The sequence below is a fragment of the Aquila chrysaetos genome, chromosome 24, assembly GCF_900496995.4.
Source record: "Aquila chrysaetos chrysaetos chromosome 24, bAquChr1.4, whole genome shotgun sequence".
In the NCBI taxonomy this organism is placed as follows: Eukaryota; Metazoa; Chordata; class Aves; order Accipitriformes; family Accipitridae; genus Aquila; species Aquila chrysaetos.
Window position 1 is genome coordinate 7,594,075 of NC_044027.1, and position 26,307 is coordinate 7,620,381.

Below are 26,307 nucleotides of genomic sequence, written 5' to 3' on the forward strand. Positions count from 1 at the left end.
ACCATCCCTCTTCACTCCCCTGGTGCCAGCTCCAATTCAACCTGCTAAAACCTAAAAGGAAGGTGCAAACTCTTGCTGTGTTGGAGCTGTGAATGAGCAGACGCAAAACATCTGCATTGGGGAGGAGAATCAAGCAGAACAGGGTGAGCTGCTAATCTGGGTCAGCCGTAACATGCAAGTACCAGCCACAGAACCCAAGGGATGAGAAAAATGCAAATCCCTCTCCAAAGGTGCATTTGTATTGTGGACCAAGCAAAAGGCAATATTTGGGGTAAGGAGATATGCAAAAACCTCACATGCAGAGGTGAAACCAGAATCTGGGCTCAGATTTCAGGAGGAGAGAAGAGACCTTAGGGGTTGCCAACATCTGGGCTTCCCTGTGGGACGCAGGGCTCTGCTCTCCAAGGCAGACAGTACCTTGACGTAGTGATCTTTGGAGCCTGTGACCACCAGGTCGTGGTTGCTCGCCGTCTGGTTTACCGTGAGACACATCACAGGCCCGATGTGGCCACTCAGCTTCCCAATGGGCTGCAACCTGAGTTCAATAACATGGGTCAGGCAGCTCCTTCCTGGATGCTGGAGCTCCTTCAAGGGGCTCTCCCAGGCAGAGACCCCCACAGCCCTGGAGCACCCCAGTGGGGGTTGTTCTCTTTGGGGGATTGTGAACAGGGACACCCCCCCCTTCCTAGTTATCCTGGGGGAGGAAGGCAGCCTCGGGCATGCCAACATCTGGCTACAGAGCCTAGGCTGCAGCAAGGGGTCACCAGCCCAGTGCCCACCTGGCAGGGAGGGGGGCAAGGGCAAAACCAGGGGAGTACTGCTGCTCATCCCACCTTTCTCCTTCTTCTAAGCTCTGCCCAGCTCACGGACAAACCTCCCACCCCAAGTAGCTTCACTGCTGCTCATCACCCCTTGGGTCCCATAGGAAAGGGTCCTGAAAGTCCTTATTCCAGGCAACTTCCATTGCTAAAAAGGCTTTCACTTTCCCTGGGGGGGAGTCATCTCAGGCTCCTTTGAGCAGACAGCATCCACTCGGCATCCGTAAACTGTCCTGCCCACTCCAGCACTACCCGCTCACCTGCTCAGCTCCCAGATGCGGACAGAGTTACCAGTGGCAGCATAGAGCATAGTGCCAGTGGGGTTGAGAGCAATCTGGTTGATCTGGTGCTCCCCCTGCACGCTGGTGACAGTGCGGGTGGTGGTCCCAGCACACGCGTCCCCAGAGATCACCTGTCCAGAAGATCTAAGGGAGAGAGATGTCAATGGGGAAGGATCAGCGGAGATCAGAGCCACCAAGACCCCACTGAGGAACCACATGGGGCTGTGGTCCAGGCTGGCACAGGTGGGTGCCACACTGGGGAAAGGCTGTAGAGGTATCACTGTCTCTCTGGCCACAATGGGATCAACAAGATCTCTGTCCCCTATGCCAGTGCCCTGCTTGCAGAGGGAGCTAAGGATGTCAGGTGTGTGCATGACATGGAGCATCCTGCCCCAGTTTCCATTTTGGGGGCTGCTCTTCTCCCATTCCTTTTTGCTTCCTGCAGGAAGAGCTGGCTAGTGCTGGCAGTCAGCACAGGGAGGCAGAGGTATTTGGCCTCTGCACCAAGGGAGAAGCACCTTCAGGCCAAGGTAGATGAGCTGAGGCTGGATGCAGAAAGGAGCTCTATGCTGGAGATTGCTGGTAACCCTGGCCTGCCATACTCTCCTAACATTTGAGCCCTGCTCCAGACCGGCAGACCACAGCTACAAACTGTCCCATGCTCCCTCAGGTCCTCAAACTCCTCATAAAGGCCTGAGGCACTGGAGGGCCTGTGATTTACTCAGCCACGATGCTGTTAGGGGCCGTGCCTCTGCTACGGAGCTGCTGGCTCTCTTGGCCACCCCCAGAAGTAGCTGCAAATGTCTTCAAAGTTCTTTACCCTGAGCTTTCACTGCAGCAGGTCCCCACTGGTCCCCTCACCCCAAGCTCTCTCCCAACCTCCCTGTTCCCTAAGGACACAGCACTGCAAACTGGCACTAAAGCAGCTAGTACTTGGTCCTGTCCTCAGCCCCAGTAGGTCCGGGACTGGCTTCTGCAAAGCCAGAGGTGCCCAGAGTCCCCCATAGCTGCTCCTGCCTGCCACATACGTGAGGGTGCGGATGCACCGGGCCGAGTCCCGGATGTCCCACACTTTGATGTACGATGTGGACACAGTGAACACCAGCCCCGTGTGGCTGCAGTACTTGATGGAAACCACATTGTTTGGGTGACCCTTGAGGGAAGCAATTTCTTGGCCCGTCACCAGGTTCCACATTTTGCAGCTCCGGTCTGTGAAAGGAAAAACATGCCCAAGAGTGTCAGGCTGGGGGGCCTCTCCCTCCAAAGGCATGGTGGCTTGGGGGCAATACCCCTTCTGAGCATTGCCTTCCCCCACACACAGGGCCAGAGGAAAGGAGCCAGCCAGCACCAGCACTGAGGCAGTGCAGGGCAAGGCTCAATGCTGAGGACAGGAAAGAGGCCCAGGGGGAACCATCCCCATGGTGTCCAGCACTTCATGTATTCCCCCATGCCAACCTGATCCCATAGCATCTGCAGGCCAGCAACCCCCACGTCCTCTCTGTCCATCACGCACCTTTGGACCCAGTGAAAAGCAGCTCATCGGTGGCATCCAGGCAGAGCACAGGCTTGGTATGTCCTTCTGCCATGGAGACGCACTGCAGCGGGGCTGTCCGGGCATTCTTGGTGCCACCCACCGGGTTAATGATGCCCCTTGCATGGGAAAGAAAGAACAAGCATGGTGGGGTGTGTGTGGAAAGGCACCATGCTACACAGTCCCAGGGGCATGGAAAAGCAAGAGCTGCCTTCACCCCAAGCATCTTCCACCACCTGGCAGCGCGATGGGCCCCTCCATCTGAGCCTGGCATGTCTGAGCAAAGGTCTTTGTGGAAACCCCAGGAATCTCCCCAGGAGCAGCCCCTGCCTACTGCCTCTGCCCCAGCAATACAGACCGGGAAACAGGGGCTGCCCAGTGGCCGCTGCTTTCCCTCTGAAACTCTCATGCCTGGCCAGCACAGACCCAAGGAGCCAGGAGACCCAGCTCATTGGTCCTCAGGTCACTTTGAGACAAACTGCACCTTCTCCATCCTGAAGCTCTGCTGGGATAAATGTTTCAGGGTACCAAAATCCAGCACCCTGTTTTTTTGGAGGCTGTTAGCCTGTGGCTGGTGACATTTGGAGACAGGGCCCTGCTCCTTTACATAAGACCACAAGGGTGACAAAGGACAGCACTGGCATTTGCACCCAGCGTCCCTGTCGCAATTGCTATGGAAGCCCTGCACCCACCGCTGGCTCTGGGCAGGAGAGGACCTATCCCTGCCAAACCTTCCTCCAAGGGACACCTGCTGCCTGCCCCTCTGGACACAGCATCTGCCAATCCCCTCCACTTTAGCAGTGCTCGGGGTGTTGAGAACCAGCACCCCAGTGTGCATGGCCACCAACGGCTCTTCCTGGCTAGTGTCCCAAAGCATGGCCTCCCTGCGGCCATGGGGCCCTGGGTTGTGCTAGTCTTTTCTTATAAGCAGGGAAACTGAGGCACAGGGCTGGAGAAGGGCAGGCCTGAGGTCACGTAAGGTTTTCATTAGTCAGGAGGACAAACACAAGCTCATTAATCTGGGTTTGGAAATCACATGCATGTGATCTTTCTTTCTCAGTGAGCAGCTGCACTTACAAACTCAAATGAAACAGCCCTCCCCTGACCCCTAGTGTTTCTACCAGTCTCAAGGTGACACTGAATCTAAATGGAAATCCTTGCTCCCCAGGGTGAGATGTTATCGACGGACTTTGTTGCTGCCTGACTGCCAACTGCCCAAGCTGACGCAGCACAGACTCATCTGGTGCCACCTCCCCAGTGACTGGGTGCCTGTGGGAACTCAGGGCACGGGCAATGTGAGGGACACCCAGGTACTGGAGGGCTGATGTTCCTAAAGGATGGGGGAAAGGTGGCCCTCGTGTTGGGAAACCTCCGAAGGCAGGAAGGTGCAGTGGGACAAGCCCAGGAGCACCTTAGCCCCAAGACTGAACTCTGCACCACAATCTGACTTGGTTTCTTTGGGAAAGAGATCTATCTACCCACAACCCAGCACCAGGGAAGCACAACCAGGTGTGGGGAGCACCTGAAGATATTTGCCTAGATGATGCTTGCAAGGACACACTGGGAGCACCCAGGGTTGCTTGCCCCCTTCCCCAGCATCACACCATCCTGCTGGAGAGCTCAGGAATGGGATGGGACATGGTGGTGTCATGCTGATAAGAACTCATCAGAGGTGGAGGAGAACATGCTGCCACCCCAAACCAGCCAGTGCCCATAGATGAGCCCAGCACCACATTTCCAAGGGCTGATCAGAGCAGAAAGAGTTCGAACTCGCAACCAAGGGGACAGCATCAGACACTAGAGGTGGCATGCCAAGAGGGGACAGCACACATGAGCTGGGAGGTGGGGGACAGCAGCAAGGTACAGGTGGAGCATGCAGGGACAAGGGACAGCAGACTCATGAGACAGAGAGGAGGAGAGAAGGAAGGGATAATAAATAGAAAGTTGTCTATACCTCAGCACCTCCGAGACAGAGGAATCGCTGTCATCAGACCTAGGGGCAGAAAATTAGCAGGATTATGGGAGAGAAAACCCAGACTAGAAGAGGCAGCAGAGGAGTCAGAGATGGAGGATTGTTATTGCATCCAAGCCAGTGTAGGACAGAGAAGGAGGAGGGGAGAGAGGGAGAAAGAGAAGCACACATGGAAAACCAGCGGAGAGAGCAGAGGAGCAGGAGGGCATGTGAGGATCAGACAGCAGGTCTCCATCAGGGAACATCAGCGCTGCTGGCAATGCTCCAAGTCAAGGGCAGCTACCTGACCTGCTGCAGGGGGAGGCTGGGAGGCTACAGCAGCATTTGTAGGCTGGTGCCAGTCCATCAGCTTCCTGCAAGCTGCCATCCCACCTCACCCCATCCTGCTCCATAGCCTTTTCCAGCGATCCAAGTCTGGCAACACCCTGTCTCCAAGTAGGGCTTAGCCAGAGGCCAGGACTGCGAGCTCCTGCAAAAAGCCAGCTCAGAGGGGCCACATGGCAGGCAGGACAGGTCAAGGGTCCAGCATGGCCCTTGCAGAGCATCTGCTCCCTCATGGAGAGGAGCAGGGAGTGAAAATGGTGGCAGGAGGCTGGCCAGAGCCGACCCAGGTCCTGTGCTCCTACACCCCACCGCAGGACCCCGTATGTTGTCATGGTATGGGTCCCTCTCACTCAGACCCTCCCGCCCCACCAGGACTTACTTATCCAAGGCAGACCCCTGGCTCTGGTTGCTTGTGAGACGAGAGAAGACATTGCGGTCGTTGCGTGGACGGGTGGGTGGGGATGAGGGAGGCGTGAAGCCAACATCTGGAGGCCTGAGCCAGGAAGGATTAGAGGGACACATGACTTGGGAACTGCTCACCTGGCAGCTGCCTGGCACACTAGGGTCCAGCAAGAGCTGGTCCAGCCAGCATCTCTCCCCACTCGTCTGGGCCACCCAGCCTCTCCCTGCCCATGTCGCCATTTCTCCAGCTCCCAAGCTCACCTGGCAGGTTGGCCACGGTCATAGGATTTCCTCCTTGTCAGAGGTGAAGTGTCCGAGCCACGAGATTGCCTGGGACTAAAGCAAGTGAAAGAGAGCACAGTGGGTGCCTGTCCCCCTGCTGGGATCCCTCCATGCTGAACACCCATGTCTTGTCCTTCTCCAACAGAGCAAATGGAGAAGTTGGGCTGCTCTGGAGTCAGTCACAAGATCAGAGGATGCCTCAAGTCATCCCATGAGTGCGGAGGCTTTTGGCAACACAAGAAGCCTTCAAGAAGGCTGATAACCCAGGGCAGTGAGCATGCCCCCCTTCTTTCCTTCCTCCTGGAGTACCCTTCTCTCCATCTGCAAAGGATACCAACATACTCTCCAAGTCCTGCTGGAGAAAGCCACCACTGCTTGCTGCAGACAAGCCTGGATAGATGCAGGACTGGGCTCACCCTCACCACTCTGCAACTCCACAGCCAGGGCACAGTTTCCCCATCTGCTGGCCCATGCCTCCATGAGCCTCCCAATGCCCAAAGACCCATCACCCCATGCTCACAAGGTGCTTCCTCGCGTCGGAAGGCTGATGGTGCGTGACACCTTCTCCTTGTAATAGGGGTCTCGGATGGAGAAGCTGATCCCATCCTCTTTGATCTCCATGAGGGATGCCAAGGACTTGGTGATGTTCTTGGTGGAGACGTCCAGCGTGGGTCCTAGACACTCAGCTGACACTGCCTTCATCTGCCCTGAGAGCTTGGGCTCTCCCTAGAGCAGGACAGAGGGCTCAGGCACAGGCAGCACAAGGGGAGGACAGTGGAAGCAGCCAGAGAGCTGTGGGGTGGAAGACCTTGTGCTCTCTGGCCACAGAGGTTGGGTTCCCCCTGTGTTGTGCTGGGATGCTCATCACAGTGCTGGGTCTCCATACTCTAAGCAAATGTGACAGCCTGTGCAGAACAATGGGAGCTTTCTTCCACCTTTGCCCACAATGGATGCAGCACTGCATAGGGACCTCCTTGGTGCCCACTCAGATCTGGAGGGTATTGGCTGATGTGGTGGATGTTTCCCAAGCCTCTGGTGCTTCAGAGGACCACAGTACCAGAAGGTCTTGGTTCTCCCTTGCCTAGAGCTGACCCCACCCAGAGACCAGCCATACTGCCTTATGCCAAGCCTGGCTCTCCAAGGGTCAGACTACAGAGCAGAGGCCTGAAGCATTGCTGAACATGTCCCTCCATCCCTCCTCCCATTCCCTGTGATGGGGCCAGACAGAAAGGCCAACTGACCTTGAACTTGAAATCATCCTGGCTTGCTGAGCCCTTCATGGTGAAAGACTGGGAGATGCTGCAAGGAGAAGGAGGCAAAGACAGATCTTCAGTGCCAAACTCCTTTCAGAAAGCCGGTTGCCACCGGCCCACTAGACATCTTGGGTCACCCCCTGCTCCCCAGCACCCCTTCTCCAAGGGATGACCTAGTCTTCACTCCCTGCTGATGTCTAAGAGACATCTCTGCTCCCGTCCCCAAGGGCTGGGCACCACAGGAAAGCTTAGGTGGAGCTTTATTCATCTATGTCCATCTGCAAGGTCCCATGGGTGGCACCAGACATCCTATCCCACCCCACCCCTGGCCTCCCCAGCTACCTCCAGCTCAGGCAGGGCCAGGGCTGGGTGCTCACCTCCCATCTGAAGCCAGGCTGAACTCTGAGACCTCCTCATCCGTGCTGGTGTAGCCATTCTCTGTGCATGAGGGAGACAGCACATCAGCAGTGCAGAGGGGACCCCACTGTGCCGAGCCCCATCTGAACTGTGCAGCTGAGGGGGCAGCCCAGGCAGTTGACGGGGGGGACCCAGTCCTTGTCCCTGTTGTGTGGTGAACAGAGCACACATCCCCACCCAGCACTGCCCTCAGGGCAGCCCTGGGCATGCTGGTCCCAGCCATGACATGTCTAGGTGCTTCCTGGGGGGCTAGCACAGGTGGGCACCTCAACCCACAAGCAGCATGCCTGGCCTGTGGATGCACCAGCCCTGTGTCCCACCTTGCTGGACGTTGTGGATCAGGGCCTGCAGCTCGGGGTGCGACTCAGCCTTCTCTCGCAGGGCATCCAGGATGGCATGGTTCTGCGAGGAGCTAGTCATGTCCGTCTGCCGCAGGCGCCCCTCCAGCAGGCGGATCTGGGCCTCCTTCTGAGCCACCTGCAGCCCCTGGGGAAGGACAGCCATGCCGGACCTCAGGTGGGTGCCTCGAGTTCCCCCCACCAGGTCCGCACCCTGGCACCCTGCTCCCCTCCCCAGCTGCAAGAAATCCCATCATGCATCCAGGTCCTGACTTGGCCCCACACCTTGTCGATGGAAGCCTTCAAGAAGTTGTCCAGCAGGAGCCGGGCTTCGGCCAGGGAGCAGGAGCTGATCACGACTGAGGTGTCTGTGGAGTCCAGCTCCTCCTGAAAAGTTGAGGGACAGGTGTTGGATGCAGCAGGGGAGCTTGCCACTCAGGGTGGGATGGGCAGAACGGGCTCTGTGGCCAGCACAGCACCTCCACTGCCTTGCCAGCACTGCCCAGTCCAACGATTGCTCTCCTCAGTCTGCCCAAGTGGCTACTGGGGAGATCCAGCCATGGAGATGGCCAACACAACCTGAAGGGCTTCTGTGTTGCTACGGAAATCCTGGTGCCAACACTTAATTAGACACTAATCTGCAGACACCAACCTCACCCAAATCCACAGCAGATCAGGTCACCAATCCAAAGGCTAGTGTGAATTAACAACAGACCCTTCTTCCCTGCCAATCTAGATGACAGCCAGGGACAAGCCAGGGACAGCACACAGCCTCCAGCCCAGGCTAGGCTGCAGCCACTAGAGGGGAGCCGGGAGCTGCACAGTGTCTCTGCAGCATGCCCAGTGTCAAAACTGTACACAAAACCTGCAGGGTTTCTGCTGGAAAAAAAGCCAATCCTCCCTGGGATGTTTCCAGCCCATAAAACTCCCATGGGGATAAGTGACCACTAGTCCCACGGGCAGGACTGGGGGCTGCAGCTTCCTGATAATCCCAGGGCGGTGGGGTGTGGAGCACCAGCAGCCTGTCCATGGACATGCAAGGACCTGGCAGCACTCCCCTCCACAATTAACCACCTAATGAGAAATGACTGTGCAGGTGCAGCCCCACTGAGCGTGTGACACAGCTCAGGGGAGGACTCTGGGATGCCCAGCCTGGCTGTGCCCAAGGACACCCTCGCCTCCCGGGGTTGTTCCCAGTCTCTCCCTGCCAGCTGGGCCCAGTCCAGCTGCCCACCTTGGTCTCCTCGATCTGCATGATGGTGGCCTGGCAGTCAGAAATGCTGTCATTGATGTAGTCAATGTTGGCCCCCAGCACCTCAATCTCCTCGTTCAGCTCCTGTAGCCCTTTCTGCTCCTTGGGGCTCTCTGCCTGCAGTTTCATCCTCTTGCCCAGCAATGCTTCCTGCAGCAGTGCCAGCTCCTCGCGTTTCTGGGGGAAAACGGAGGGGCATTGGTACTGTCAGCACGGCTGTCCCCCTGCCTCGCACCCACCACACAGCCCTCTCTGTCCCAAGCACCACTGTCACCTTGATGAGCCGCTCCATGTCAGCCTCCAGGTTGACAATGGTCATCCTCTGCATCACGATGTCGAAGATGCGCCGCTCCAGTGACTGCCACTTGAGGCGGGCGGCTTTGCTGAAGGTCTGGCTCGCCCCCTTCTTGGGGAACTTCTTCCTACAGCCAGAGGGGAGAAGAGGCACATGGGCGACCAGCCGCACCATGCCTGGAAAGCTGTGCTTGCCCTAAAAGGATGCCTGGGCTCTGGCTGGCCAGGAGCAGAGGAGGCATCTGCATCATTTCTGGATTGCCCAACTTTTCCATCACCCCTTAGCAGAGAGAGATGAGCCCAGCAGGGGTTGTGCCATGGCATTTAATGCTCACGGAAGGCCAGCACTGAGCTTAAGCCCAGGTGACAGTCAGTCACACACTGCCAGCACAGCCTGTCACTGGGTCAGTGGTTTAAAACGGGCCAAATGCACAGTAAGAAGCTGGCCTTCAACCTCTGTCACCAGCCAAAAGCCACGCATGGGAGTCCTGGGATGCCTTATCACCCATCCACACAGCCCTTGCCCTGACCTGGCGGGCCGAGCCCCATTCACGGAGGATGAAGGGTCTCCCAGAAAGTTGTTGATTTTCCTGTTCCACTGGCGCACGATGCTGGAGACGGAGCGAGCGCCAGACTCGGGCTCGGAGGAGGTGGTGCTGGCCGAGACCTCCGCGCCTGAGTCCAGCATGGCCGGCTTCTGGCTTGTCCTGCCTGCGACCCGGTCTGACATGGGCTTGGCGAGACGGCGCAGCGCTGAGACCTGCCCAGGAGAGGGTGTCAGACAGGCGTCCCCAGCCCAAACCTGTTGCTGTCTCCCCCAGGGCCCCGCAGGACCAAGAGAGGCAGCTCTGGAGACCCAAAGCCCCAGGACCCTTTGTGCTTCATGGGTTTCCCCCTTCTCCCTTGTAGCCCATCCCCTGTCACCGGGCTCAGCTGCCCTGGGAGATGGGTAATTCCTCTGCCTCTGTAACCATCTCCCGCCTGGTTAATGAGCCATAAAAATCCTCCCACCCTTTTGGGAAACCCGCTCCCAGGGTTGGCACTGTCTGGAGGACAGGGTGTCTCTGAGCCAAGTGCTGGGGCCAGGACCGCCATGGGGGCTGGGGGCTATGTGAAGGAATCCCCCCCACCTCACCTCCTGGGTTTTCCTCCGCAGCACTATTTCCTGCTGCCGCTTCTGAGACTCCAGAGCCCGGATCTGAAACTGCACGGGAGAGAAACAGACCGCTGGGGTCCTGCCCAGTGATGGCTGCAGTCCCGGGGCTCCCACCACCAAAGCTTGGAGCAGTTACTTTGGCATGAACAGTCTCACTCCTGATTTTAATAGCGAGCAGGTTTCCAGCCTTAAGGCTGACCCTGATGACACATTGCCCCCTGAGCATGGCGGGGAGCTCATAGCACCTCCCACAACCACACTAGGAGCTCCAGGAGGCCCTTGGGAGCAATTCAGCCAGATGTGCTCTGCTGCAGCTGCCCAGCCCCTGGCGAGGCCATGGGTGCAGCATGGCCGCAAGCTTCACCGACTGGTATTTATGAGCACTTCAGAGTGCCAGAGCAGGACAAACATCCAGCCCCGGCCAGCCCAGTCCCCCCACACAGGGACACCCAGCAGCACGCAGGTGGGCTGAGCTGTCACCTCCTGCCGGCGCTGCTCCTTCTTGAGCTGCGCGATCTCCCGATTCCTCTTTGTCTCTGCCAGCCGCCTCCGCTGCTGCTCCTCTCGCATCTGCTTCATCAGCGCAACCTGGAATGGGAAGGTACCATGTGTCGGTGCAGGCACCCGACTGTCCCAGGGCACCCACCCACCAGACAGACAGATGTCCTGCACTTGCCACCAGGAGTGGAAAACATTGCTTCTGAGCAGAGAGCCAGACTTGACCAGGGGATGCGCTCCCTGCCCTGGCATGTCCAGGTACCTTTGCCTTCTTCATCTCGGCCACCTCCGCCTGCAGCTTCCTCAGCTCCCGCTCGTAGCGGGACTGGTTCTTGAGCAGGCGAGCATGCTCCTTCTGGGCTGCCTGGAGCTTCTGCAGGTCCCGGTTCATCTCCTTCAGCCGCTTCTCGTAGTCTGCTTTGATCTTGTTGGCTTTCTCCTCTGTGTAGCACTCCATGGTGCCTGGGGGAGCGAGGAGAGGGCTTGTGATGGCCACACACCCTGGGATCCTCCTGCACCTACACACACTGCCTGGAGGCATTGGGCACTGCTCCCTCCCCATCCTGCCAGACCCCTCCCTCACCCCTCTGCTCTGGCCCCATCACAGGTTCAGGTCTGTCTGGGGGCACCCACTGGAAGAGATGGGTTAGGGCTCAGCACAGGGTGGGGACAGGGGGTTACAGCACAGTCACTGGGCGGAGAGGAGCTGCAGACCTAGACCTGCAGCCATGTGGGTGGGTGATCCTGTCCTGCTGAGCCCAGAGATCAGCTATACCACTAGGTCTTTGGGCTCTTCATGTGCCCCTCAGCACCTCAGTTTCCCCAAGTGTTCCCACATCTCATGAAGCAGTGTGCAAGGCTAGAGGAGGCTTTGCCTCACCATCCTTTCCAGCCACCTCTCCAGCACCAGCTGGGGTCAGGAGCCAGACTAGTGCTGCTCCCACGGCAAGACAAACAGGGTCTTGGGGGTCCCAGGGGCTCAAGCAGAGGCGGGAGGACAGCAAAGGTCTACCAGAGCCAGTGTTGCACGCAGGGAGTGGATGGTTTGGCTCCGAGTCAGCTGGGCAGGAGCAGGGACTGGGGGTTGCTGCAGGGATGGGATCCCACAGGTGAGGCGGTTCTCACTGAGGTTCTGCAGGACCCGGTCCCGCTCCAGCTGTGTGTCCCGAATCTTGTTCTGCAGCAGGATCAGCTTCTCCTCATACTGGTGCTTCAGGGTCTGCAGGCGCCGCTGGCTGTTCTCCAGCTCATCAATCAGCTTCTGCTTGATCTCTATCTCGCAAGTCAGATCCGCCAGGTCGGCCTGGAAATTCACGGCTGGAGGCCAGTGGGGGACAGTCAGGCTGGGAGGGATGGGGGAGCATGGCTCCCACAGCCCCACTGAACCACAGCACAAGGAGAGGGCAGAGGGAGCTGATGGGAACCCACATCACTGGGGAGCGGCAGCACTGCAGAGAGCGTTGGAGACTCCCTGCAGCAACCCCGGTGCTCTTCCAAGACCCCCAGAGGAGACACAGCCGGGGCCATGCTGGGGCATCCCAGCAGACTTTCCCTTCCCAGGACCAGAGTTTAGTGCCAGGAGACACCAGCAAATGCACCCCCATACCCTGGGCTGCATGCATGGCTCCGCACTTTACCCTTCTCCTCTGCATCCGAGTCTGAGTCCACCAGGCTCTCTTCACTGGCTGAGTCCTCATCCTCATCTTCATGTCCATCTTCTTCCTCACAGCCACTCTCATCCTGTTCCTCCTCCTCCTAAGAGACAACTGCCTAACCTCAGCTTGCAACATGGCCCTGCCCTTCTCTCTGCAGCTCTTCCATCCTGCAAACCTGAGCTCACCCCATAGTGATGGGCTGTAGCCCCCACAATGGGACTCAGCCTCCTACACAGGATGCCCAGGGGCTGCAGCACCATTTCTGGACCCCCAGCATACACTGTTGAGCAGCTCTGTGCCCCATCCATCCTTGCATCCATCCCCTCCCAGCTGAATAGCACTGCATTGCCCAACCCCCCTTCACCTATGCTTATTGAAACCAGGCCCAAAAAGATGTGGGCTCCTCGCTCCACAGCGGGGCTGACTGGGGAGCATCCGGCTCCCCCCTACTCCGGCATGGAGTCCTCAGCTCCATGACCCCTCCAACCTGCTTGCAGGGCCAGGCTGAGCTTGGTCCCTCTCCCACATGGGGCAATGACAATGCTCCACACCGGAACACCCCCCTCGGTATGAGGACAAAGCCTGCTCACCTCTTCCACCTCGTTCTCATCCGTCTCCTCCCCATTGTCCTGCTGCAGTTTCTGCCGCTTCTTAAATGCTTCCTTCTCCGGGCTGGGGGAGAGCAGAGGGGTGCTCGTGAGTCCCAGCATGGGGGAGCCCGGGGACGGGTCCTGCCAGGGCCCCCCTCACCTTCTGCTTTTAGACCCTTGGGAGAAAACAGCCTCCAGGATCTTGCGGTGGATGAAAAGGAGACCAAGGGCAAGGCAGCACTGGGAGGGGAACCCAGGCGTCTGGGTTCTGTCTCGGTGCTCTGGCTTTAGCATGGATTGAGGAAGCAGGATACCCGACCCCACAAGGACAGACAGGAACCGACATGCAGCCTCCCCCTTCCCAACATCGCACAGCAGCTGCCTTCACCTTTTCCTCCGCTGCCTCCTCTCTTTCTTTTTCAGGCGCTCCAGGTCCTGCTTGGCCCGTCGGAGGACATCAGAGGCCTCTGTCTCCACCGGAGCAGCGGGGCTGCACAGGCCAGCCAAGCCAGACGCTGGGGACGAGCCCATGGAGTAGGGGGGCCGGGCAGAGACACGTGAGAGGCTGCGACGCAGAGACTCATTCATGGACTCGCTCTCCAAAAGCTTCGTCCTAGGGATTGGAGATGGGATGTGGTCAAAGAGGGGACATCCCACTGTCCCCAAAGGAGGGGATCTTGCCTGGTTTTAGGATGGTGTGAGCAAGGGACAGAGTCACCACAAAGCCATTCCCATTTTTGTTGGGTCAGAAGGTCAGGATGCTGCAAGACAGGGTCCCAGGACCATGCAAGACACTGGGATGGACCCAGCTTTGGGGGGGGGGGGCAGCAGTCCCTGGGAGACACCAGGCACTCCCCGCAGGATCTCCCCCTCCATCAACAGCCACACAAAGGATGACAATGGCCAAAGCACTGCCTGGCACCAAGGCTGGGACTTGTACAGCCCCAGTGCAGCAGCAGTGTAGTCAGCTGCTACTCCATCAGGGCTTACAACTCACCCCAGTGATGCTGGAGGCACAGAGCTGTAAGCCACACCTAGGCTCAGGCCACACCATGGCACCCACCAGCCCAGGGACCCAGGTAACTCACCAGCCACGGTGCCCAGCTCACCTCAGCTCTTCAATCTCCCGGATGTAGTTCTGGATGAGGGTGCCAATGGCTTCATTACCATCACCTGGAGGAGCAGAGGTGCAGGTGGATCAAGGCAAGACATGGGCTGTGCCGCAGCACCCATCCCAGCTATGCTCGCTGGGCTGACCTACCATGCCACGCTCTAGCCCAGCCTCACCTGCCTTGGCCAGCATCAGATTGGCCTCCTGGCTCATGAGGTGGGTGACCCTGCTGTTGATAGCATCGATGGCCTCCTGCATGGCCTTCACCCGCATGCGCAGGGTGCTGTTCTCCTTCTGCAGCATGGCGTTCTCGCGGAAAAGGTCACTGTAGCCCTCCGAGCCATCCTCCCCAATGACCCGCTTGCCCTGTGAGAACAGGAGGGGAGTCCCTGAGTGCAGGGCAAGCTGGGACATGGGGACCCACTGCTGCATCCCTGGGGGCAGCCCCAGCCACCAAAGCAGGGGCAGGGACAAATCTAAGGACCAGGAAGGCCTGAGCTCAACAGGCGGAGGGTAAGAGATGCGTCAAGGCTTCTCCCTGCCTTAGCATCCCCAAGAGACTTGCCCAAGGTCCTGCCTGTGGCAGGGCAGGAAGGAGCTAAGCCCCCATCTCTTAAGCCTCCTGATCTCACCTAGCAATTACCCCCATCAACAGGGGCAGAGCATGGTAGGCAGGAGGGTCTTTCTTGCTAAAACCAGCCTAATTCAAACAGGAGGAAGAGGCTTTCTGCTCCTGCCTCCATCCCACCTCTGTGGGCTCACTCGGCCACTCACCGCCTTGTACTCCATCAGCTCCATCTGCAGGCGGGCGATCTCGGCCCGCAGGGCACTGATCTGTTGACTTGTCTTGTCCTGGTTCACCACCACCTTGTTCTTGATGTTGCGAGCCCGGTTAGCATACTTGAGCGTGTTCAGGGTCTCCATGAAGTCCCGGTCAGATGGGCTTACACAGGCGATCATGATGGTTTGGCTTGGGGAGGTGAAGGTCAGGGTGAAAGGACAGTTTCCCCCACCCTGCACCAACTCGGCACCTGGAAACCTGGGACCCAGCACAGGCCACATGCCCCCAGACACCCATACTAGGCCCTTCTGTGTTTTATAAGCAAGTTATAAACTGGGTTCAGTCTCTCTAGACCCAGAGCACCGGCAACACCCCACAAGCAACACATCACACAGCACTGAGCAAATCCAACTCCCCCTGCCAGCCCACACATGCCAGGACTGCTGGGGAAGAATGGGCTCTTCAGAGAAGTACCCCCAGAGCAGGCAGGGAATTCAATCCATCCCATGCTGGGCAACACCACCTGCCAAGTCCCAGGTCTGCAAGAGCTTCAGAGTGTTTTGCACCAGCTAATTCTGCCAAAGCTGGCTAATTGTGCCTGGGACTTATGAGGAGCCAAGTTCTTTACATCTGCAAAGTTATGCACTGCCTGCCAGGAGGCATCCCCTCCCCACCGGGCAATCTATGAGGCATTTGAGTCCTGAAATAACAGCCATGTGGCTCCATAGACCCTCGGCCCTATTTGCAGGGGGACAGCCCCTGCAGTCCTCTCCCAGGGCTCAGCCCCAGCCTGGGACCCCCTTACCTGTTGCCCCCAAGGGAATCCTGCAGCAGGCGGGTGAGCTTGGAGTCACGGTAGGGCACGTGCACAACTTTCTTGCTCTGGTCTCCGAGGGCACTAATGACGTTCCCCAAGGCCAGCTACCAACACAAAGGAAAGCCCCCCCGCCAAATTCAGCTCCTAATGAGAATACAGCTGTCATGTAGCCAGCACATCAGGCCTGAGGCGTGTGCTGCAGCACAGGTTTGGGGTGCAAGAGGTGGAGGCACGGGGCTTCCCTTGCCAGTCTCAGCATTCGTCCCACCTTCCCTGGGCTGTGCCTCTCTCCCACATGCACCGAGGAGCAGCATCGAGCCCTGGAGTTTTTTTTAAGCTCAAGTTAGCAGACCTCGACCTTCTGGGGACTTGCACCCTTGTGCCCAGCTGTATCCCTCCCCATAGTCCTGCCCTCAGCAGCAGAGCTGTGCCCTCACCACTGGTATTTTGGATTGTGCATATTCCTGCCTACAGGGCCAGGTAGCATAAACCCCAGCAGAGACAGCAGCAACCTCAACAGCCCAGAGCAGCTCCAAGCAGGACCCAAAGGTGTCCCAGGCTCCCCCAGGCAGGACCTGCCTCCCCCCTGCCTTTGCACACCGGTGCCCAGGGCCATACCAGCCCACAGTTGATGGAGATGCCTTCCTTCGCTCTCTCGCCAGTAGCACCTGTTCGCTTCAGCCTCTCTGAGCCAGCCAGGTCTACAAAGTGAAACTTGGCCGTGAGGGTCTCGTACTCGGTGGTGGGCTGGGCTCCGTCCAGGAGGCTGTTCACCTCCCCATTCACCTGCGGCCAGGCACAGATGGAGAGGGTCACCACCACAGACCCAGAGCAGGCAGCAGCCCCCTTGGGTGCACTCAGACATCAGGAAAAGCCTGAGCATTCACCCTCTGCATCCAGCCCCTCAAGGATGGGGGAGAGGATCCCAACAGCAGCTTGCTCTGGGCCATCCCTTGGGCCAGACCATCCCTGCCTTGGATGGGGCTGCTCCAGGGCAGACCTCAGCTCCCATTAAATGCTAACCCTGGCTATGACTGGAAAGAAGAAAGACAAAGCCCTGCCTCTCTTTGCAAGACTTCAAACCCTCTCCCCTCTCCAAGGGACCCACACACATTGCCTGGGTATCAGATCCAGGAACAGCCCAGCCATGAGGCAGGAGCACATCTCACCAGCTCCGGGCGGGTGCACACTCTCATCTGGCATAGATGAATGGTGAAGATGGCATGGGACCGGGAGCTCTGCACGTTCATCTGGGTGCTGGCGGTGGTGCGGGAAAGAGCCCCCTGTTTTAGGCACTGGATCAGCTATAACAACATGGGGCAGGGAAGAACAAAACCTTGAAGCACCCTTCTAGGGAGTCAGGAGAGCACCCTGCTGCAGACCAGCGAGCACGCTGACCTCTCCCTGCCTCACCTCAGGGCTGCTCTGTCCCATCCTGGGTGAGATACCCCTCTTGCCTGGCTGTCCCCATGTAGCACATCCCTGGCTGGTGGGCACCCAGCTGCCATCCCTCCTCCATGTCTGCCCCATCCTGCACCTACCTCATCCTGCGAGCTGATGAGGCGCGACGTGACACCCGTGGTGTAGATGCTCCCACTGGCATCCTCATGGATTTTGATGTTGGATTTGCGGTGGCGTGCATCAGGGTCACGGGTACTGTCAAACAGGTCCAGGATCTCCTCATTGTAGAGCTGAGCAGGGCAGAAGTAGGTGTGGGGTGAGCAGTAGTAAGCAGGAGGCTGCTAGAGCCCAGCACAGCGGGACTGAGAGGAGCTGCCCTCTGCCATCCTGCTGCTGCAGTCCTGAGAGCCAGGAGGACAGGGCGCACAGCTGGGGGTGCGCGTGTGTTCACACATATGTGCACACATGTGTGCTTAGGCAAGGCTGACCAGGAGAGCTGGTGTGCATACAAGTGTAGGAGAGAATGCACAAACACGTGCATGCAGATAGGAGATGATGCACAGGCAAGCTCTGACCTGCATGCATGAGTACCCAGCTAGGACAGGATGCCCATAAGGAATGGTGCATATGTGCATGCATGTGCACAGGCATGCATACATGTGCCCATCTGCCCCGCGAAGCTCTGAGCTGCAGTCTGGGTTGGTTCCAGCTGCCTGACCCTGTCCTGTCCCTGGCCCACACAAGCAGCTGTGCGGGAACCAGGACATTTTCAGAGCCCTGTCCCCAGAGCCTGAGCAGACACCCAGGAACTATGCATCCCCCCAGCCTTCCTTGCTCACACATGGGAGCCAGCGGAGCCCCTGTCCCACCACAGCTCCCTGACGTCACCTCTGCCGGGTTGAAAGGGGACAAGGGGGACCAGGGAGGGCTGGACAAGCAGGGAAAACCCTGCGGACCCAGAGCTGAGAGAGGATGCTCCCATTCATATCTTGACCCTGCAGCATCCTCTCTTACCCTGGGGTGGAGGGACATCCCTGCCCGTCTGTCCCCCTGCCACCACCACTCAGTGCCACATATCACCCTCTCACACCCACGTCCCAGTGCAGTGAGCAGGGTCACCCAAGGACTGCAGGCTCCTGGCCAGCAGAGCAGATCAGGCTAATCTGTCCCTGGTCGCCCCAGGTGCAAACAGGCTCCCCGAGGTTTTAAACCGTGCTCTGACACCCTGCTCCCAGGATGAGAGTCACAGGACAGGGATCAGCAGGGCCAAATCCTGTACCAGTGCTGGGACAGCAGGGTGGTAACCAGCATCTGATGTGGCCACGTGCCCACACTGGCACAGGAGAGCCATTATTGCCACAAAACCCTCCCCGGATTGCCTGGATAAGGGTGGCTGTAGGACAGGTCTCAGTGCAAGAGCTCCGGGTTTCATGCCCATGCTTGCATGGTGGACCAGTAGACAAAGCCCTTGACAGGCTCCAATGGCCTTTGTCACCAGGCCATCAGGCAATGGGGTTTTACTATCCCCACACTAACAAGGCCCTTGGAAACCCTTCAAGATCCCTTAGCTGGCAGATGGCCCCCCCACCCTGGGGCTGCCAGTGTCCCACTGGGCACAGCTGGCCTGGGGAGAGCAACCATGAGCAGCTTTGAAACACAGCAGAGGAAGCTTTGCTCCCATCCTCCACCGTAGTCACCACACAAACATCTCTGAGGCTATTTTGAGAGCCAAAACCACCAGGGGTCAGAGGTGGTGAAGAGAGAGAAGGGCTACAGGAAATCCCTGCGGCAGCTGGTGTGACCCCATGCAGGGCCACTGCTCTGTCACCCCCAGGTGCCCCTGGGGTTGTGCTGGACCTCTTGGTCTGCAGAGATGCTTCTTAGGATGGCCTGGGACATACCCTCCCCAGTGTTCATCCTTCACATGTCCCAACCCCAGCTAACAGGTCACCCAGCTCCTTGGGGCAGTGTTGAGTCACCCCAAACTGAGTGGGAGAAACTGAGGCAAGGGAAACTAAACTGGACAGCAGAGGATCTCCTAGAGGGCAGATACAGGGGGCTGAGAGGGAAGGGAAAGTGTGTCGCATAAGGTGAGGGGACACACATTGGGCTGAAGGCCAGTAGCCGATCTGATAGCCTAGGGAAGGCAGGTCTATGCCCCAGCCCCAACAGGGTTAGGCAACCCTCCAGCAGGTAGAAAGCCTGACAAGGTTCAGCCCCCAGAAGGACTTCAGAACAGGCAGGAAATTGTCCCCATTTCCATCCCAGTCCACAGGTTCCCTAGAGCAGAGCCCCACAAGGCTGAGGATGCATGGGAAGACAGCCAAGAGTTCAGACAGGCCGAGTTGTGGGGAGGGAAGGATGTGGCTGGACACAACAGCACCATGGGAGCTAACAAGGGCTCTGCAGATGGAAAGCTGATTGGGAAGGATTTCTCTGGCAAGGAGGTCAGCTCTCCAGGCTAGGAGGTGACTTTGGGCACTGCTTCCCAAACAGTGGAGGAACCCAGATGTGATGGCCACCAAAGCCACGGGGAGGCAAGATCACAGCACAGGGCCTCTCTCTCTCTGACTGTCTCCTCTGGGCTGTACCCCAAATCGGGACACCAACCAGATGAAGTTTGTTCAGGAGCTCAGCTTTGCTCAACACCACCCTATGTTTTCTCACCAGGGCCTTAAACCAGTTCCCATCTTGAACTTCTTTGCACTTTCACCCCAGGACCAGCTCCAGGGAAACCACTGCAGACACACAAGCTCCACAGGCTTTCTGGGACAAACTTCTCCAGGGAAAGAAGCAGTTAATAGAAGAGACTTTTGAAATGGAGAGACCAAAGCAGACGCGGGAGAGGATGCAGTGAAGCATTCTCAAGGTCAAAGATGCAGCAAAGGACATGGGAAAAAACACAGCTCTTCCTCAAATCCCCACAAGAATGGCACTTTTTCCTCTCCTTGTTTCACTGGGAATGCTGGTCCAGACCCAGGGGAGCAGGTATGCCACTATCCTCAGCTTCAAACAGGAGTAAGCGAGCTCAGAGTCCCCTGAATCTCCAGGGACCACAGCATAAGCCTCTTCCCCATGTGGGGGGTGTCCCTGCAGGCAAGAAGGTGCCACCCCAGTTTGTGGCCATTGTGAGGTCAACAACATTCAGGTGCTTTGAGTCTCCTCTGCCCTGGCACACATCCCCGGCCACATGCCTGCTGCGGGGTCCAGCTCAGCCAGGGAGCAACCAGGACATGGAGGACTCAAGGAGCCCAGGACACAGAGCTGAGCAAAGGACAGAGCAGGGCCAAAGTGTCACCCACCTCCAGGAACTGGGCGCTGACTTTGAACTCGGGTGCCGCCACACCCTGACTCTGCGCGGCCTGCTTGCGCTCCTCGATGCCACTGAAGAGGTGGCCGATGGCCCGCGGGATGATGCCCTGCTCTTCCTCAGAGATGTTCATGTCGAAGCCAGTGCCCATGGTGTACGTCTTCCCTGCACCAGTCTGTGAAGAGGCAGCAAGGGGGGAGCTGGCTGGGCCTTCCCATGCTCAGCTCTGCCCACTGCACCCCACACATCCCCCTGCCACCCCAGGCTCCCCAAACACCTCTGCTGAGCCCCTCTGATCCCTACCACCACACCAGCTCCCATGTTCCCAGCCCTGCCTCCCTCTCCTCGCACCCAAGGCCACCCCCTGCCCCAGCTCTCACCCAGGCCAGGGACAACTCTCCGTCCCTTCAACACCCAGGAGCTTATACACCTCCACCTTCCCTAACCTCTGCAGGTGCCATCTCAGCATCTCCAGCACTGCAGGAGAGCCCAACACCCATGCCAGAGCCCAAGGAGCAGGCAGAGCATGTACCTGGCCGTACGCCAGCACGGTGGCATTGTAGCCCTCGAAGCAGCCTTCGATGAGCTTGCCCACGCACGTTGTGTAGATCTGCTCCTGCCATGTGTCCAGGTCAAAGACAAAGTCGTAGGTGAAGGCCTTGTCCTTCCCCAGCAGGACTTGGGGCTCGCCAGGCGTCACTGAGGTGCAGATGTGACATCCCTCTATTTTCTCTTTGGACAATTGGGGACGGATCCTGCAGGAAGAGAAGTGGGCTGAGGGCAGCCTCGGGGCTCACCCCTGTCCCGAGGGACACAAGCCTGGTCCTGAGGATGCGAGCATGGCCCATGCTGGAGCCGTGCCTGCTGGGGGCAGGGGTCCAGCAGCACCTCTGTCTGCAGTGTGGAGCAAACAGTGCAGGGTATGCTTCAACTCCTGCACCCAGCAACAACCTTGATTCATTTGTGGCTGAGAAAAGAGGTTGGTGCATCCCAGAGATGCCACCAGCCACCTCCACAGCCGAGGTGACAGGCAGGGCTGGGTACCATGGCACAGGCAGATGCAGTAATGACATGCACCTGCACTTAAAACTGCCCTTGCACCAAGAGCTGAATACGGCCCATACAGGGTCAGCCAGCCTCCCCACGCCTGTGCTGGCTCATTTGCCACGATGCCCCCGGCCAGGCAGCGAGCTCTGGGCTGCACGTAGACACTGATCAATACATCAAAGCAGCCTTGACAGGGACTGCCAGGGTATGGGCGGGCAGCCGGGATGTGCTGCAGCCAGCTGCACTCGCAAGGCAGCAAGATCAAAGCGCAGTTACAAAGGCTTAAAATTCAGAATGCAAAAACACGACGAGACAGTCCCAGCACCAAAACAACCGTCCAAACCAAACCACCACCCAGCCCAATGGCTGTCCCCAGCCATGGACTCAGCAGATGGGAAGAGGACAGCCCGGGCTGTGCTGGGCTCCTGGCTCTGGCAGCATGCATGACCAACCCACCGCATCCCCACCCACCACACTCAACCCCTCCCCAAGAAATTTGGGTACAGAACAGCCAGACCCATGGCACAGCTCTGAGTCGGTGCAGGCACTGGTGTGTGTTAGGGCTGCAGCAGCTCTAGTTTTGGTGGATGTGTCGGCTGTGGGAAGCTGGCTGGTCCCAGGGGACTCACGGAGAAAGAGGGAGTGCAGAGCCAAGTGCCATGGCAAACAGCTCTCATTAGAGCTAATGACTGCACATCTCCCTTCCCTGGGTGCCTCATAAACACAGCTATTAATTCCTCCGAAGCCGCATCGCTGGCAAGCTGGCGCAGTGACCGCAGCAGACGCTTTGCAGACTGGAGCTCCTCATGAGCCACCACTCCTCACCAGCCTGACCGGCGGCAAGCAAAGCCTGGGAGGGCCAAAACCCACTGTGTTTGGGGGAACAGGGTGTCCCCAGCAGGGTGGGAGGCAGCACGAGCACCCCGCTCACCCCGCCGGGAGCCTGCGCAGCAGACGTGTGGGAATAGCTATGTACGTCCGTGGGTATATTTAGCTCAGCAGCCACAATAGAAAGCAGCTTCTGATGTGCTCAGCCCTAGACTCGCTCCCTTCGCCTTCCCAGGGTCCCACCCTGCCTCCAGGAAAATTAACCCCAGCTTTAATTACTTTATGACCAACATGATGCACTACCCCCTTCCCTCCCCACCCCAGACATGCACAGCGACAGTGTCCCCGGGGAACAGGCAGAGGAACAAACTGGAACCATGGTATTTTTGGAAAATTCTTTCCCTCTCAAGAAAAATGAGAACAGGGTTTTCAGCAAAAGATTTCTTTCTGCCCCCCCCCCCCCCCCCCAGGTGATTAAATATGTGCACGTGGATTTGGAAGAGAAGATAAGCAGCAGCATTGGAGGGGTGCACGCATGAATTTTCCATAGGGCATTTGGGGACCCACCTTGAGCCTAGCCATGCTGGGCTGTTCCAGCTCTCCACATGCCAACACCGATATCTCCCCCACTCCCGCTCCCCAAACCTCGCTGCCCAGCCAGCTCCAAGCACCTGGGGGACCCCATCACTTGCTCTGGCTCTCACAGCCAGGGGACTTGCGGGGGCTGGAGAGGACCCAGGTTCCAGTCCTCAATGTGCTCCCCCATGCTGTTCTGTCTCCCCAGGAGACTGGAGATGTGAGAACCCCCCAGGAAGGTCCTGCTCTCCAGGCAATTGGCCAAGCACCTCCTGGGGATGTCCTTGGGAACTGCTGCCAGCTGGTGTGTGAATACGACAGACCCCTGCTACAAGGGGACAAGCGGAGCAGGAGGGCAGGGACAAGCAGCAGCAGCCACAGCCCCACATGGGATGGCACAGAGATGCCACCCAGCATCACAGGAGATTTATGTGTCCACCAAGAGACATTACAGAGGGTTTCTCTAGGCCAATGCAGCTGCTCCTCCTGCTCCCCAGAGTCCGACTGTCCCAGCTCTCCCACATCAGGGGGTCCCATCCCTGTCCGCCCAGCAGGAACATCACCATGCCAGGCACTGGGCAATGTGAGACACTGATCGGGCCAGGCAGGTGTTCACGTATAGCTCAAGTCATGCCTGGGCACCACGATACCTCCTCCAAACATGACATCAGCATCTGCAGAGCCAACACGGGCTCTCTCCTTGGACCTGTCGTCAACCCCGCCAGGTGACACTGGGGGAGCTGGCAGTGCTTGCCATGCTCTGCCTCAGTTTCCCTGCTCTGCAACAGAGATCAGCAACGTTGGTGGTCATAAAGTCACCATTTGAGTGCGTTCTGGCACTCCTTGTCCCTACCTCTACCAAAAAAGATGCTGGCCACATCCTGTCTGTCCATGGGCCCACAAGAACTGGGTGTGATGCTGTCAGGGCCCAACCTGTGGGCCAATGGAGCTGCTCCCTTACCTGCATCTGGACACAGTCAGCCAACCTGCTCTGCACCTGGTCATGGGCCACCAGCCAGAAGGACAGCTCGGTGCCCAGCACCAGGACCCTTGCAGAGCCAAACACACCGGGGTGCCCTGTCATAAAGGGCTGGGACACCCACAGAGAGCCCAGCTGATCCCCTGGGAGCCCATGGCACAGGCTCCTATGGTTATGTGGCAATTAGGAACGTATCTGCTAAGCAGCAACCAAAATAAACCAGGACTTAACCAGTGGGGTGCTGCCTCGCCACCTCCCCAGCTCAGGGAGGAGCGGACCAGAGCCCCAGCTCCACCAGGCAGCCTGTGTGCAGCCATTCCCATGCTGGCACAGGGGACTGCTTCTCCTGCTTGAAGCCGGCGTGGGCAGGAGGACACAGGCTGTCCGGGGGGCTGCAAGATGATCAGCACCAGCACCAGCCCCATCTCCCTCCCGCCCATGCTGATAAACCAGCCTCGGCACAGGCAACACATCCAGGGTGGAGAGGGCCAGGAGGACCACAGTGGCACCATGAGCCCAGCCATCACCTCCAGCCCTCCCACACTCAGCTCACTGCGAAGGGATGGTGACAGGGGACCGAGCACCCAGGACAGAGCTGCATGGTCCCAGCTGAGTGCTCCTGCCAAGCAAACCTGGCCACTTCCCAGCCCTGGGCACCTGACACACGGGGTTGGGAGGCAGATGGATACACAGACAGAGACAGAGGCGCAGGCAGAGGTGGAGACCGCTCCTTCCCGAACCAGCAGCTCTCACTGGGGCGATGACGGGCAGCGCAGCAGGAGCCTGCCTGCTCCAGCTTCAGCATCCAAACCCAGCAGCACAAGCAGCATGTGTGCCAGGGAGAGCCTGCAGCCACACAGACACACAAAGAGGACCTCGGCTGGGAGCCCCTCCATTGCTCTCCTTCCCTTCCGTGCCGGGCTGGCAGGCTGTGAAAGCATCGTCTCCACGGTTGGGCTGCCAGGGTGACCGAGCATCTGGGAGGAAGGGGGGAGTGGGTCCCGCACCCGGAGGGGCAGGGAGCTTCAGCGCACACACGGGTGTGCTCAGCGGCAAGCACAAAGACCGAGTTGTTCAGCGCTGCTGCCCTATGCCAGCGTTTGGCTGGAGCAGGGGGAGCCAAGCGAGGCTGGGAGCCAAGCACTGGGTGGGTACTGCGGGGCAGCCAGCTCCCACAGGCAGTCCTCGTAGGGTCAGCTCGGAGGTCCCTCCACCCTGGCAGGAGCAGCCCCTCTGGGAAGAGACCTGCCCGTCCCAGCATCTCAAGCCCTGCAACAAGTGGAGGGGATAGGGTTCACCACACTGGGCACAGCCAGTATCCCCATGTCAGGGCTGCATCCACCAGCAGACACCACCCAGCCCCCACTGTGCACTAAAGGGAGGCTGTTTCCTTGCACAGGAAGGCACAATTTGGGTGACATGAACTGCCGGGTTCATGTCCTCATGTCCCCCTGCCCCCTCACCCGACTGCCTCAGTTTCCTGCCTCCCAGCCCATCACTATGGCAACCCCAAAGGGCTCCAGAGCATCCTTTGGCCCACAGCACTTTGCCAAATCTGTGGCAACACACTCCCATAGCCCTTCTGCCCACAGTGAGAGCCACGACACCCCCCCCCCCCCAAACTGCCTGCACCCACAGCCAGGCACATGCCAAGCTCCCCCCAGCCCGCACCACCCTGCTGAGTCACAGCCACCCCTGCAGCAGGGCAGCCATCCCACCCAGCACAGCCCGGCAGGAGAGGATGGACATAGGGGCAGAGGGGATTCCAGCCCCCCCTCAGGCCTGTAAACCAGCACCATCCACCTCAAATGGGGGCTGTCCCAGCTCCCCAGGGAGGCCAAGCACACCCCCACTCACCAACATTTCTCAGCACTGGCAGGGTGTTGCAGGGCAGCCTCTCCAGATTGGGGGTGCCGGTGACGCCCCAGCTGCAGCAGCCTTTTGCTGCCTTTTATAACCTTGCAACTGCAGATGGACAGAGCCTGCCCCGACTGCAGCAGGGAGCTCCCGTCCCTCCAAGACCGCTCTGGGAGGGAGGGTGGCTGCCTGCAGACCCTATGCAAGGAGCCATTCCTCTCCCCTCCCAAGGCTGGAGCTGAGGAGGCTGCCCAGCCAAGCAGGGCTGGTTTCCCAGGGAGCTGAGCCAGAGAGCCAGGGAGCAGTAGGTAGAAGAGCTCCATGGCATTTTCCCTCTCTGTGCCAGGCCCTAGAGGCTCAGAGCCACTTGCTCTTGTCCACCCTGTCCCACCTCCAGAAGGGCAAGGCTGCCCGCTGCAATGCTGGCAGCTCCGGCACCAGGTAAGGGGCTGGGGCACTGCCTCCCGCCTGCCTGCGGGCACCTCTGCCAGTGTGGGCTGGCAGAGGTTGGAGCTGGCAGACCCCAACCACCCATGC

The 26,307-nt window shown here is 58.7% G+C and overlaps 1 protein-coding gene across 4 annotated transcripts in view; it reads right to left on the reverse strand.

The window, feature by feature from the left end:
- Positions 1-26,307, reverse strand: part of KIF21B (kinesin family member 21B) — a 43,977-nt gene that overhangs the window by 7,610 nt on the left and 10,060 nt on the right. For 2 of the 4 annotated variants that reach the window (XM_030000631.2, XM_030000629.2), the window contains exons 2-32: positions 21,016-21,238; positions 20,476-20,658; positions 17,314-17,463; positions 16,942-17,076; positions 16,391-16,558; positions 15,761-15,876; positions 14,949-15,144; positions 14,351-14,540; positions 14,173-14,236; positions 13,452-13,676; positions 13,064-13,145; positions 12,456-12,573; positions 11,944-12,135; positions 11,081-11,280; positions 10,801-10,908; positions 10,300-10,368; positions 9,695-9,924; positions 9,145-9,292; positions 8,853-9,047; positions 7,904-8,005; positions 7,601-7,766; positions 7,241-7,301; positions 6,852-6,909; positions 6,131-6,336; positions 5,590-5,664; positions 5,306-5,419; positions 4,585-4,623; positions 2,613-2,749; positions 2,128-2,308; positions 1,079-1,243; positions 418-535 (exon numbers count right to left, since the gene is read on the reverse strand). In XM_030000631.2, coding sequence (XP_029856491.1) covers positions 418-535; positions 1,079-1,243; positions 2,128-2,308; positions 2,613-2,749; positions 4,585-4,623; positions 5,306-5,419; positions 5,590-5,664; positions 6,131-6,336; positions 6,852-6,909; positions 7,241-7,301; positions 7,601-7,766; positions 7,904-8,005; positions 8,853-9,047; positions 9,145-9,292; positions 9,695-9,924; positions 10,300-10,368; positions 10,801-10,908; positions 11,081-11,280; positions 11,944-12,135; positions 12,456-12,573; positions 13,064-13,145; positions 13,452-13,676; positions 14,173-14,236; positions 14,351-14,540; positions 14,949-15,144; positions 15,761-15,876; positions 16,391-16,558; positions 16,942-17,076; positions 17,314-17,463; positions 20,476-20,658; positions 21,016-21,238 — 4,414 coding nt within the window. The remainder of the gene's footprint in view (positions 1-417; positions 536-1,078; positions 1,244-2,127; positions 2,309-2,612; positions 2,750-4,584; positions 4,624-5,305; positions 5,420-5,589; positions 5,665-6,130; positions 6,337-6,851; positions 6,910-7,240; positions 7,302-7,600; positions 7,767-7,903; positions 8,006-8,852; positions 9,048-9,144; positions 9,293-9,694; positions 9,925-10,299; positions 10,369-10,800; positions 10,909-11,080; positions 11,281-11,943; positions 12,136-12,455; positions 12,574-13,063; positions 13,146-13,451; positions 13,677-14,172; positions 14,237-14,350; positions 14,541-14,948; positions 15,145-15,760; positions 15,877-16,390; positions 16,559-16,941; positions 17,077-17,313; positions 17,464-20,475; positions 20,659-21,015; positions 21,239-26,307) is intronic. The other 2 variants (XM_030000632.2, XM_030000630.2) reach the window with 1 other exon arrangement.